This window comes from Pangasianodon hypophthalmus, chromosome 9 (genome assembly GCF_027358585.1).
Source record: "Pangasianodon hypophthalmus isolate fPanHyp1 chromosome 9, fPanHyp1.pri, whole genome shotgun sequence".
NCBI lineage: Eukaryota > Metazoa > Chordata > Actinopteri > Siluriformes > Pangasiidae > Pangasianodon > Pangasianodon hypophthalmus.
Window position 1 is genome coordinate 9,183,714 of NC_069718.1, and position 14,635 is coordinate 9,198,348.

The window sequence follows — 14,635 nt, forward strand, 5'->3', positions numbered from 1 at the left end:
TATATATATATATAATGCCATAGACAAATGTCAGTAGCCTTGGAACAAATCACATAGTCTGTACATACAGGTTATTTGTTCCTTGTGGCTATTTGGCTGTTGTATTATGGTTCTTCATATCCCATCATAGCACCCATATTAATTCGTGTCTGTGTAATTATTAGAGGTAGATCTTTTAACCTGCTTTGTGTGTTTCCTGCAGGAGTCCCAACTCCAAGCCTTGAGGTCCTGCGGCATACCCTCAACATGCTGGTCCGGGAGCGCAAAATTTATCCAACCCCAGAGGGCTATTTCATTGTTACCCCACAGACATACTTCATCACCCCCTCCCTCATTCACACCAATAGCAAGTGGTATCATCTGGATGAGAGGATACCAGGGGGTATGCAGCCATGCTCCTCCCCTCCCTCTGGCACCATGACGCCCTCTGCCTCAGGCTGTGTCAGGGAACGATCACACCATAAAAACCACGCCGACCCCTACAGCGATGGCTACCGGGAGGATATGCCCAATACGCACAACTCCACACTGCAGAGAAGGTCCAAGGAGCATAAGGAACCCCCACACCCAGTGTCTCCTCCTCCTCAACAGTCCTCAGAAAAGAACAAAAGTGCACTCAGCTTCGCTTTCAAGGCAGAAGGTAGCAACAGCAGGCAGAGGGATGGGAGCAGCAGTGGTGGTGGCAGCGAGAAGCAATCAAAGAAGTTTGGCCTGAAGCTCTTCCGGCTGAGCTTCAAGAAGGACAAGTCGAAGCATCTCGCTACATTCTCTGCACAGTTTCCTCCTGAGGAGTGGCCTCTGAGGGATGAGGAGACACCTAGCACTGTCCCACGAGATGTGGAGATGGAGATCATCCGACGGATCAACCCAGACCTGACCGTTGAGAATCTGGCACGGCATACAGCTGTGATGAAGCGGCTAGAGGAGGAGAAGGCTCAGAGAAGCAAAGCTAACTCGTCAGCTCAACAGAGCACTCGCAGCAAACGCAGCCGTAGTCACCGCAAGGCCCAACAGGGCAAATCCTCACGATCCCACAGCAAAACACGTGCCTCTAGAGGGGACCGGTCCGAAGGCTCCAACCTGGATATATCCTATGACAGGGACTACAGGTTCTACAGCTCCTCTCTGGTGCGTTCTCCAAGAGAGACGATGATGTCCATGGAGAGAAACAGGGGAAAATACATGGTGCATAGTAACCCAAACATTGTGGAGTCACACTTCACTACAGCACCAGAGTGGGATGTGTCAGGAGAGCTAGCCAAGAGAAGGACAGAGATGCCCTTTCCAGAGCCATCCAGGGCACAGTCACATTCCAAAGTCCATCGCAGCCACAGCCACACCCAGGAAAGGAAATCGCGGAATGAAAGGTCAGATAAGGCTAAAGAGAGGTCACGCTCAATGGACAATTCCAAGGGCCCTCTAGGAGGACCATTCTTAGGCACTGTTGATGACTATGAGTGCACTCCAGATGACCGGAATCGGTATTACACTGATGATGGGACTTTGAGGGCGTCTGCCCAGAAAAGCCACTACTCTCGTGCTATGCACTCTGCTGCTAGGTTGAACTCTGACATTTGTGTGCCTGATGTTGGGAGGGGGGCACCTGAGGATGCCATGCACTGTAGAACGCTGGAGAAGAGTAAAAGCAAAGACTGTTTAACGGCCTTTACTGACCTTAAGGCCTGCTCCCTAAAAACACCTGTAGATGACTATTTCCAGCATACGGCAGCGAATGAGGCATCCTACTCTGCTCCTTCTTCTCTGGTAAAATCCAACCATGATTTTAAAGATGGTGTTTGGAAAGGGATTCCTTCTGAACTTACAGTTCCAATTCTGACCTCACCTCACCCTGTAGAGTATAATGACGATTCCACAATGGGACAGAACAGTATAGCATTATCTGTGTCTAACCAGTTGCCAGAACCTTTGCCCAATGGACGCTTGATGCACCAACACAACCCTGACTCAGGTGACTTGGACAAAATAGCAGAGGTTTACAACCAAGAGACTTTGTTCAAACCTGTGGACTATGTGGAAAGCAGTTTCTCCAGGCCAGGTACGATGCGCAAATCTCCGCACGCAAAGTCCATAGAGGTACTGGAGAACCAGGAACACTTTGAGGATCCTCTTCCATTGTCTGTACCATCATCCTCTGGTCAAGAGCAGGCCTCATGCATGGAAACCACCTTCGACTACTACAATGTATCAGATGATGAATCTGAGGACACCAGCCATAAGAACAAAGTGGATGAGAAAGTTCTGGAAGGTGGTGGGACGATGAAGTGGCTTATGGAGCGGGAGAAGGAGCGAGACCTCCAGCGCAAGTTTGAAAAGAACCTCACCTTTCTCAGTCCCAAAGAGGGTGAGAGCAGCAACAGCCAGAAGTCAGCCCACTCCACACGTCTGGACAGCATGGACTCCAGCAGTGTGACTGTGGACAGTGGATTTAATTCCCCACGGTAAGGCACTCAGGTCCAGTATTGGGTTTCCTACTCTTGTTTGGATGCCAGAGTAGTTCTCCTGCTTGAACTGGAGCAGTATGCTATTCTGTGAATAGACCGTGTCAGTGTACTTCAGCACATTTTTTTTACTCACCATGACAAGTAGGATCTTTTTTTTTTTTAACTTGACACACGTTCAATAAAATATTAGCATTACTCCAGAATGTTCACATCTTTTGCTGTTTTATCAGTGGTAACAACCTCTGTGAATGAGATTAATACTACTGTGAAATGAATTGTCTTCACTAATATAGCAGTGGCACAATTATTACAAAGTGACATATACAAAATATTACAGGTAAATCACTACCAATAAGCACATGAAGATATTTTGAGCAGGTGTTTCTGACTGAAAAAAAGCATCACATACCACCATACGAGGTAAATAAGGTTTGCGCGAAAGCAATACATCATAATTAAAATATAAAACTGATTCTGTACAACAGCAACTCCTCTAGTACTTTTCCACTGGACAGAACGGTACAGCACGGTACTGAATTCTCAATTCTCAATTCTGATTGGTCAGAAAATGTTGATTAATTTTCTATAACATAAGCTATGACAGTAGCTCCAGCTGAAATGCAAATCACAGGTTTATATTAATGTGCTCTTGCTAATACATTATTGTTTTTATAGTAACAACTTATATAGGGGCTTGTATGGTGCTCCACATAAAAAGGAGTTTTGGAAGGAGTCTTTCTCTGTCAGCACTTTGTAACAGTCAGAGGTAAAGCAGTTTTAAGCTGTTTAAAGCTGTTTTTCAACATGGGAAAGTATTTATTATCAAGGGCTTTGCAGGTTCTCTGTAACTTGACAAGCTGCATTTTTTCTTATTAACGGCACGTGAGAGAGAGAAAAAGAGAAGCTAGTGAGAGAACGGATTATAGCTGCTACAGCATAAATAATAATGGGAAGTAACACATTTAATGTTGTGGAATAGGCACAAAATGATAACTTTAAACAGATAAAAAGTATGATGTGTCATTCTTTAATAAATAGTATTTGTTGGTATAAGAGAAATTGAACACTTTAGGATGTGCTGTTATGAAAATAATCAACTTCAGGGTGGTAATGGTCACTACTCCGTCATTTGATTAGTTTCCTATAACAGCATGACCCGTTGTGTTTTATTCCTGACAAATTCTTTCTCACCTCAGTTTTTGCTATTGTGTAGCGTTCACTGTTCAACCTTTAGAGAACTCCACCTACTTTGACAGCTATTACGTGATGCATGACGCTGATGCAGCTACATAATATAACAAGCATATGGCTAGTTCTGCATTTGGATTAATAATGGTATGGTGTTGTACCGCATTGTCCAGTGGGAAAGCACTGTTTGTTGCACTTGGTAGGCCATAAACCACACACTTGGTCCAAGTGTGTAAATAATGCGTATTAAGTCGCTATGCTCATGAATAGCGATGAGGATGACTGACCGTGCTATTGGTATAAAAAGCAGTGTGCTATCAGGACAAAATGACTCTTTCCAACTTTACTGTCTTTACTAACATTTTCTATTCAGGACACCACATATTCAGTCAGAATGAATGACAGTGATGTATCCTGGGGTCATTATTAGTGAAGCAGCTTTCAAGCTTTCATTGGTTGCCAAAACTTCCTGTTTTTCAGCATTATAATTAGCTTGTTTAACTTTTTGAATTGAAAAGCATTTGCTCACAAAGTAACATAATAAAATATACACCTACCTAATTGTTTAGGTCACAAATGTAATCTAATTTTATTTGATGATTAAAATGTTACGTCACATGACCTGTATATTTTTTAGTGGGTACTACGTCTATACCTCTACCAATTTTGTTTTGGAAGTGTTTACACTTTTTAACTGAATAGTTGTTTGTGTTTCATTTTCTGTTTTGTTTGTATTTTTTTTTTTTGTGTGTGTATGTACCCTTGATCGCTGTTGTCCAAGTGTACACTGAGTGTTTTCATATTTCTTTGATTGTGGTTTGGTTGCATTGTGTGCTCTTCCAGCGGCAGAAACAAAATTTTTCCGTTCATAAATAATTATTTGCAATGTGATGATAGACAGACATGCTACTGTAACCGAGCATTTATATTCTCTATATTTTCATGTCCTAAAGCAGGGTTTCTCAACCTACTGTCCTGCACAGATGTGAGTTTTCCCCCCTGCTCCACACTGACTTGATCCAGTTTATGTAAAGCTCGATAATTAGCTTATGAGTTGGATTGTGTGTGTTGAGTAGGAAATCTTAAAAGTCTGCAGGAACTGAATTTGATAAACCTCGCACTGAAGTTCATGAATTCTAGTGCAGTATTAACCTTGATGCCTTGAGCACACAGTGCAACTCAGAATTAGTCTTCTTTTCTGCCATGTTTGTGTCCTTGCCCTCCAGTCCCAACAGTACATCCTTTTTGTTTGTGGCACTGCCTCCACGATGTCTGAAAGCTGTCAAACTACAGCCTGCACATTCTTTCAACATTCCCACATAACGGTCCAGTAACTGTCCTTAGACGTGAGCCAAAAACTAGTTGGGATGTGAAATATTTGCCACAAAATTTGAATAATGCGTTCCATGCAGTAGGACAGGTCTGCTGATTTACCCACATCTGCTTGCATGTTGTAACTTAAGAATCTACATTTCTCATCATGTTGTAACTTCAGGAGCAAATAGAACAAGAGGTTAGTAACTCAGCACCATTGCTTGAGCGTGGGAACTCACTGTACACTCTCAGAAAAAACTGTACCTGTACCTTATCGTTTACACCTTTTAATATATGGATATAGTGTACCTTTAAAAAAGATTCATGGTACATAGTTTGGCTGAGGTCACTTTTTTCAGTGTAAAGCGTTAAAGTGGCCATGCAATAAAAATTGGCATTTCAGAGCTTTTTGGACCTGCCACTTAGTGTTGTGCATGTATTCTTATTTTAATGTCATTGTTAGTCAATTCTGGGGAAATTATTTAAATTTTTTGATGGCTCATACCTGTACTAATCTTGTGACCATCCAGTTAAATGCTCTAGGACGTTGCTCTAGAGGGGCAGCTCATTATCAGGAAACATGGTTCATTGGTGCATTTTTGGCCTGCGTCTTTAGCTCAAACGTACAGCATAAGTACAAAATCTTTTCGTCTAGGATATTGTCCTGGTTAAAGTCAACAGGCGTGGGCAAAGGCGGCAGTCAGAAACCCCTACAGTCTCTGCTGCTCTCTGTATTTAGCTCGTCACTAAGCTACAGTCAGGTTTGTTTTGATTCTGCTGGGGTGTGGTACATCTCAAACAGTATTGGCTGTTGTGTTAATCAGTCAAGCAATACAACACACCGTCACTCTGACTTTCTGTTTTAAAAGGAAATACATCATACAGAATCAAATCATAGCTCTCATGCTATTTCTTGGGGACTTTAAAGGCACACTGTATGCCCCTTTCTAGGTTAAAAATATATACTAAAGGTACAAAAGACAGTAAAATGTACGCTAGACAGTACTAGTCAGTGATCAGGAATGGTACAGTTGGAGTGTACAGATACTGGCGAGAGGCTGTATAGCTGCAAAAGATTCTCTCAGTTAGACATTTCACACATTCACGGAAGCAAAAATGTGCCCTGTATATCTTTTTTTCTTAATTATGTGAATTGTTTTTATGAATTAAACAAAACTGTGTTTTTCATGTTGTATTCCGTTTGATGTATTTATTCCCCCAGTCCTGTGTGTGTGTGTGTGTGTGTGTGTTGCATTCATTCTCACTTGATTGTGCTGTTGAAAAAAAAAAAAAAAAGAAGAGATGGAAATTCAACCTAATTTCTCCGTTTGTCTTATTTGGCTTGACTTCACCTAAGCGTTACGACCAAATTTCCACCAAAAAATACCTGCAACAACCAATTTCCAAGGGCAGGATCTCATGAGTGAAGCATTACATTAAGTGACCAGTTCCACATTAAGAAAATGGCTGCTCCTGCCACATCAATGTGTTTTTTTTTTTCAGTACCAACAAACAGACACCAAACTGTGGAAAAAGTGAGCCTCCTTGGCATCCTGCACTCACACTGTATACAGAACGTGTAGTTAAAACCACTAAAGCATCAAACCTCAGTCATCAAACTTTCCAACCATTTTATGGTGATGTGATTGGAGGTTCTCGGTTGCAAGAGCCGAATTGCTGAGCAGTGAATCAGAACCCGATGTTCCCTGAGTTTTTTTTTTTTTCTTTCTAATAATTGGATCTGCTCAATTCAAACCACACCAATTGTTTCCAGGTGGAGCGAGGTTAGATTTAAGACACAAGCTCTCACCTTCAAGTCAATGTGCTTCGTTATGGTAACTCCTTTGGTGTGGTTCTGGTAGATTTTTTTTTTTCTGAACACTTTCAATTCTTGTGGCATGACACATCAGCGAGGAGTGTCTAAAATGCTGGTTGGCATTTTGGTCCCAGTTTTCGTATAGGAAAAGGTGCAATTCCTCTGTTTGTGTAATGAATGCTGACAGGAGAGAGGAAAACCAGAAAAACAGGAGCCTTCTGGGACAGTACCTGTATAGACGTCTACTTATAGTTTAGCAGAAAGAAAACTGGGCTAATTACCAGTTTTAGTAGGAGAGCCCTATTTAAATCAGAGTCATTTGTCATGTAAAAATGCAGGTCTAAATCTAAACAGATTTTAATACAGTTTTGTCAGCAAGACCATGTATACATGTGGTCATTGTATGCAGCTTGATTTTGTAATGTGCCTCTGTTGAGCTGGATTGAAATCACTGTTGTGCAAATCATCACACTTGACAACCACCACTCAGTGTTGTTCCTTGTTTTTAGTATGAAAAATTATGATTTTGCAATGCAAATTTAATTTCTTTCAGCAGTTTTGGTTTGGAAGGGCTTAAAAATACAGCTGTATTTACACTAATCCATCTTACCAAAATGCTTCTCAGACCTCCTGACGTGGCTCGCTCGGATTGTTTCAAATGCATCTGAAATGCATTTACATTTGCATTTTTTCAATCCTAATACTGAAGAAACCAGGTGTAAACGGTCTGAGGCATATTTTGGCCAGATGTTATACAAATGGAAATGCATCAGTTTCTACTGGGAACTTGTTTGTTCCCACCAGTCTTCACTTTGTTCTCATGCCCAAGTTGAGCTGTGGAGCGTAGTAGTGTTTTGGTACCTTCTCCTAAACATGTACTGCTAAAATTGGCACGTTCCTCAGAGTTTAAAGTAATTACAAACAGCGTGGAACTGGAACTTTGAGGAACAACACCAGAGTTTTGTAAGATCATTTGCACATTATGCAAATTCTTTGCTCAAATAACAGTGCATCTACTTATCTATAACAAATCTTCTGCTGGAAGTTAAAGTATGTCCTCAAAAAGTTCATGCGAGCAAATGTATTGATTAGGATTGACACCATGACATGCATTCAACTGGCTGCAGCTACTTAGAAAACAGACTTAATTACAATAACACTTTGTTACGCCTCACCTCTTGACACAATCCAGATACAAGATGCTTAAAATAACCAGGTGCAAACTGAGTCACTTTCCTAAAGAATGAAAATGTCTTACATACAAATATGACCAGGTTCAAGTCATGATACTGTGCTTTCATGTCTGGTTCCATTTCTGTTCGTCTTTCCTTTACTTTTTTCTTTCCCACTGATGACCATTATCACTCTGTTACTATTTAACCCCTGTCATCTTTTCTCCACCATAACACCTTTGCTTTCTCTCTTTCTCTTCTTCTCCTTCTCCTTTCTCTTTCTCTCTCTGGGCCCCAGCACTCGCGAGAGCCTTGCTTCCAACACGTCAAGCAACGTGGACAATAACCGGCGGCAGAACATGGCTCTGAGTCCCAGGCACATGGGCACCAAGAGACCCCCGCCTCCGTACCATGTACCTGCTTTCCGGCCCGTTCCTGAGCCGCCTGCCGCTCGTCCAGAGAAACAGGCCTCTATTACCAGCGTGTAGAAAAGGAACTGGAGCATGGAGGAAAGGACAACTCATTAAATGCACTGAAGCAGTGTCAAATGAATTTCAACACAAACATTAAAACTGCATTATTTTAGGTACCTTGGGATTGGTTTAAAAAAAAAAAAAACACTTCGTAATGACTGATGCTATTTGTTGTATGAAACTGCTCTCATTAGTTGATTTAAATAAGCTGATCTAAGGAACTACGGGTCTCCGTAACCTTTGCAGATTTGCCTCCGACGACTCGTTCTCTACCGTGTTCAGTGTTGGTTCTCTACTCTCAGGTCAATCATAGTTCCACACCTTGTTCTGCGAAGATGGACTCTTTTAGAGATCTTTAGAGAAATTTCTCACACGTGCAGTCCTTTGCACCTGCTCTAGAGACCGGTTTTCTCAGCTCCCTTCATGATCCGGATCCAATTCAGACACTTTGGTTAAAACCGACAACTGTTGGTTTTTACAAAATCTTTCTCTGCTTATAGCTGAATTATCACATACAAAAAACGGAATATTTTCATACATGTGCATCAAGCATCCATTCTATAAAAAACCCTAACAAATTCAGACAAATTTTGATACAACAGGTGCTATTCTTCTCTTTGCTAAAAATGAACTGCGTACCTAGGACAGGACAGAAATATGGATGCTCCCCACCAGCCGTTTTTCTTTTCAATTTTCTATTTTAACCCGGTGCTCTGAACTACTGAAGATGACAGAAAAAAAAAAACCACACACACACACACACACACAGCTACCTCCACACTTTGGTATGATGGCTAATAGTGACACGAATGGCGTTTCTTCCATTTGGTCAAGCCCACGGTTAGCAGCTTGCAAACTGTGAATGAGCTGTGGGCGCTTTCTGAGCTGAGACAGATGGTGAAGGTGCTAACATTACCCACGATAAAGTGCTAGAAATCTAATTTACAGTTCTTTGTGACCATGGACTTTAAACAGTACAGTAAATAATACAAGAAAACAGGACTCCTTAATCATCTGAATTTGGTTTGAAGAGCTGTATGACTCATTTTGTCTTACATTTCTATTTAACTTGGCACACACTTACCCAGCTTACACAATTTTCCTCTTACCCCAAAGCAGGTGATCAGCAGAGACATGTTTGGTGTCTAAAGTTTGCCTCTTAGGTATGACACTGGAGGCTGAAGTAGCTAACAATGTCGAGTTGTTCAGTATCTCAGACTTGGTTTCTGACACTGTATGACACACTGTTATCTATAAAAATGGACAAAAGGACAACACAGAGCTAAAAACAGCCCCAGCAGCCTTTTTGTTCCTTAGCACTTAATTTCATATGGACTCAAGTCTGAAGGTGAAATTGTAGGTTAGATGTGAATCAGATGATTGTATGCACTGCCAGTGAAAAGCTTTCACACATTCACACAGCGAATGTCATGCTTTAATCAAGTTGCTGGATAGTGACCTGCTGTACAGGAATGGACATCAGTTTGTAATCAGATACCGGCTGTCAAAACGTGCTGTAGTCGAAATGAAAACTTTTTCATTTTCATTTTTTCACTTTTTCACTTTTAAAATACTATAACATTACTTCTGATTGAGAGAAATATATTTCAACTCAGGAAAGCCTGCATTTTTCAGAAATATGTAGAAGGTTTTTCCCAGACAGTCACACAAGTACTTGTAGCACAGATCATATATTTAATTAGATTTCCCCAGATCGTTTTTTTAACCAATAAAATAAAAATATACACTTTTCTCAGTTCATGTATTCCTATTTCTTATTTATGTTGTCTAATTGTATACAATTTAACTTAAATCTATTTTTTTTCTTAAACAAAAATGTAAATATAGGGGGTTCAGAAACTTTTGACCAGTGGTGTACCTCCTATTTGATTTGTATTTTTTTATTATTATTATTATTATTATTATTAACCTGATCTCTGAGCCAAACATGCTTATCCTTCCCTTACTTGTTGAGCCTCAAAGCTCCAGTACAAAACTAAAAAAAAAGGACACCAAACATGTTTTTACTGACTGTGGTTAAGGGGAAAGTGTTTCAGTTTGGTTTTTTTGGCTGTACTATTTTTTTCAGGGTTTTTCACACGGCCCACAGTGACTCTCTGGCAGTCATGAAATATTAACTTATACCAAACCTGAACAATTTTCACACGTGTAGTCATATTATTATTATATTATTTTAATCCTAAATTAATCGTACAGATTCCTGAACACCGCTATAATAACCTATTCACCATGTGTGTCAGAGAGACGAGTCCAATGCTCTGCATTCTGCTTCCTAACACACATACACACTGAAACGTGACTTTCCTGAGATAACGGAGAGAATAGTGGAGAGAATGGCGCTTTTAAAAATGTTTGCACTAAATGCCTGATGTGTAACGTCTGTAAACAAGACCAACAAACAGACGAACCATCCAAGACGGATGCTGTGTTTATACTGAACATATTTCATATAAAATGCGGATAGTCCATAAGACGTCTTCCCTTATCATGATGGCTTTCTTAGCGTTCTCGAAGACATCGTTCCTCATTGTGACGTTACGTCGAGCTGTAAGAGATGTTTATCTGTCATACTCAGTATAATAACTTCAAAGAGGGATTTTTTTTGTAAAGCCTGTAATATTGAAAAGTCCCTACTTGTGTAGTCGTGGTGTTAAATGTTTAGTGTATATGATTTCCCCGCCCCTCGGGGTATCGTGTAACTTTTTAAGACAATAAAATAACAAACAATCACTAACTTGGTGTGATCTGTTGATGCAACTACATCCACCACCACCATAATAATGATAATAATAATAATAATAATAATAATAATAATAATAATAATCTATCCAAGGAACATACCCTGGATGGGGCTACAGTTAATTGCAGGGCACAATGCACACACACTCGTACACACCTAGGGGCAATTTACAGTCTCCAATCCAACTAGCTGCATGTTTCTAGGAGGAAACCAGAGAACCTGGAGGAAACCCACACAGGGACATGGGTAGAACATGCACAGAAACTCCACACGGACAGTAACTCGAGCACAGTATTGAACCAGAGACCCTGATATATAATGTATAACGTCATTAATATATAAACATGTACATTACATTAGATACTGCATGGAATACAAAAGTAAGTATAGGTGAAAAAAGATAAACATAGAAATTAATATGACCGTGCAAAAACCAATGAATAAGTTTTCACCACTGTACTGATCTACGATTAACGAATTTTAGATGAAGGCATTATTTCAACATCATCTTAACATCATTTTACTTTGTTTTTAATTGGTAACTTGCATTATATTGACAATTATTCATTTGTGAAAGGAATGGAAAAGGGAGGTAGAATCTAGTTTAACCCCAGGCTGTTCTCAGAGCTATAAACAATAAAAGAGATGAGTACAGAGTACAGAACTGAACTTCTGTCAATCAGAAACATGCAGGAACACATAACATAACCAAACACGAGTGTTCAAACCAGTGCAGGGACTCTGCAAAGCAGAGCTACAAAATTAGCAATACAGCCCAAATGCAGTAATAATAATAATAATAATAATAATAATAATAATAATAGCAATAATAAAAAGTACAACGATAACAGTAAAGGAAAGTTACAGATCCTAGCTCACATCAGTCTGCAGAACCTGCATACACTATATTTCAGGCTGCATTTCTTTTGTATGAGGAATATTTTAAAATAAAATTAACATTCCAATATTTTGATTTAAAAAAAAAAAAGAAAAAACTTAACGCAATAACGTTTTCTGCAAACTGATAATAGGATGTGGTTTTCCACCCTGATAGTAGTAGTGCACTGCTAACAGATAACGTTTATCACTACCAGAATGTGATGTATTCACTTCTACATGCACAATATACAAAATTACACGTAAACACCACATGTGGGGGCTGTTTCTTATTTTTGAGAGATGTCTTTGATCAGCAAAAAGACTGTAAACTTTACATATCTTTACTGAATTACATATGAATTTAGATTTTTGTATTCACTCCCCCACGTCCAGGGTGTCCCCTGCCTTGTGCCCCGAGTCCCCTGGGATAGGCTTCAGGCTCCCCATGACCCTGTGTATGGATGGATGGATGGATGGGTATAGGATTGTACACCTTAAACAGTCTCTAAGTGAAAGTGATATCAGTCATTTAGGACTATACTGTACTAACCTAAAAAAAAATTAATAATATTTGTTATTATTTGCTATATACAGTGGGGTCCAAAAGTCTGAGACCACATTGATTTTTTAAGAACTGGGAATAAACAGAAAGCTTTTGATTTTTGAACAGTTTAAAACAAAGGACAGATGTATTCAATATTCAAATAGTGCAAATAGATTTCGCACTATTACATGGTCACTAATTAAACTGTGTATCTGACCATGTGCGATATTGACCATGTTAACTCTTTTGTATAAAAGGTCAGATTTTCATTGAGTCTTATTCTTTCCATTGAAGCATGTGATCAGATGACACTCGAATGGATCAGATCTAAAATGGATCATAAGGTTTTGCACAAACTTGTGGAGTCCGTGCCAGCTCGAGTGCACACTTTAAAGCAAAAAGAGGACGTACCCAATACTAAGAAACTCTGAAATTCATGTAAATATTTCAAAGATTCTACTTTTCACTCAAGTTGTTGTCAGTAATATAATTTATAATAAATTCTTTGTATTAAATTAGAAAAGAATGCAAAATAGACACATTTTCACTAGTGCTCTGAGACTGTTGGACCCCACCCCTTCTTTATTTATTTATGTATGTATTTATTTATTTATTTATCTGTTATCCACCACTCACATGTTCATTATTGCATTAGTTTATATTTATTCTCATGTCTCATGTTCATTCATTCTTATATCATTAGATCATTCATTCCTTATATCACCTAAATTTACATGTCTAATTTTAGATGATTATTATATGTTTTATTTTTATCATAATTCCACCAAGGCTGAATGAAAAGCTCCATGGTCAACGAGTTCTTCTCAGAAGTGTGGTTGTAACATGTACTTGACTTGTCATTCGCAGCTGTCAGGATTCAGAGAAAGTGTGTATAAAGGTCACAGCAGGAGTTATTGCAGTTCAGCACACAGCCGCCAGGGGGCCCAAGAGAGCACACACACACACACACACACACACACACACACACACACACACATCCATAAAGCCTTATAAGAGACTACATGTCTCAGCTCAGTCACATGCTTTTATTTCTGGTTTATTTTAGTAGATAAAGTGGATAAGTGTTTAAAATATTTTATTGCATCAGGACAGGGAGCATGCTCTGTAGATTCACTAACTTTGTGAGGAATCACCACTGATATATGTGTATTACTGTAAATAAATATGATACCACCACCTGCATCTAACCCTACTCTTACTATCAGGACCCAGAAGGGCTGATATGAGATATTTATTTTTATAATAATAATAATAATAATAATAATAATAATAATAGGACATACTGTGGTCAGGGTTCAAATGAATACATTTAATTAATACAAAAAACAAACAAACTTATTTTCATCTACTGAACCTGGAAAAGAAGAAAATCACAACTAAATACTTTTAAAAGTTTTAAAAATGTAGTTTTGCTGTCCTGTGCTTTCTGATAAAAAAGGATATAATTTATTATTATTATTATTATTATTATTATTATTATTATTTTATGAGCTTACCAGTTTTTTTACTTCTTACTTTTCTTACAATGTACTTTTGTTTTATGTATATTTTGTATTATTTTCCCTGTGGAGCACTGTGGCATTAAATTATTATTTAAAAATATATAATTACATAATAATAATAATGATAATAATAATAATAATAATAATAATAATAATAATAATCATCATCACCACCACCATCATCATCATCATCTCATCATCATTATTATTATTATTATTATTAATTATATTATAATATAATATATATTAATAATAATAATGATAATAATAATAATAATAATAATAACTTTGTCATTGCACAAGTACTGGAGTCAGTGTGCATTTCCCCATCAAGCTATGCTGTCATTATTATTATTATTATTATTATTATTATTATTATTATTATTATCCTGTGCAGTGTCACAGGAGTCACAGTGACAGGGTCAGACCAGGCAAACGCGAGGGTTACGCAAAGTCAAAAAGCAGACCAATCCGGTGCCTCGTAGCGATCATTCGTTACACGC

At 38.7% G+C, this 14,635-nt stretch overlaps 1 protein-coding gene across 5 annotated transcripts in view; it reads left to right on the plus strand.

Moving 5' to 3' along the window:
* The window catches only part of stox2b (storkhead box 2b), a 65,520-nt gene extending 53,416 nt beyond the window's left edge, over window positions 1-12,104 (plus strand). For 3 of the 5 annotated variants that reach the window (XM_026919307.3, XM_026919308.3, XM_053237148.1), the window contains 2 exons: window positions 203-2,459; window positions 8,251-12,104. In XM_026919307.3, coding sequence (XP_026775108.2) covers window positions 203-2,459; window positions 8,251-8,440 — 2,447 coding nt within the window. In that variant the 3' untranslated portion in view covers window positions 8,441-12,104. The remainder of the gene's footprint in view (window positions 1-202; window positions 2,460-8,250) is intronic. The other 2 variants (XM_026919310.3, XM_034307295.2) reach the window with 1 other exon arrangement.
* The last annotated feature ends 2,531 nt before the right edge of the window (window positions 12,105-14,635 follow it).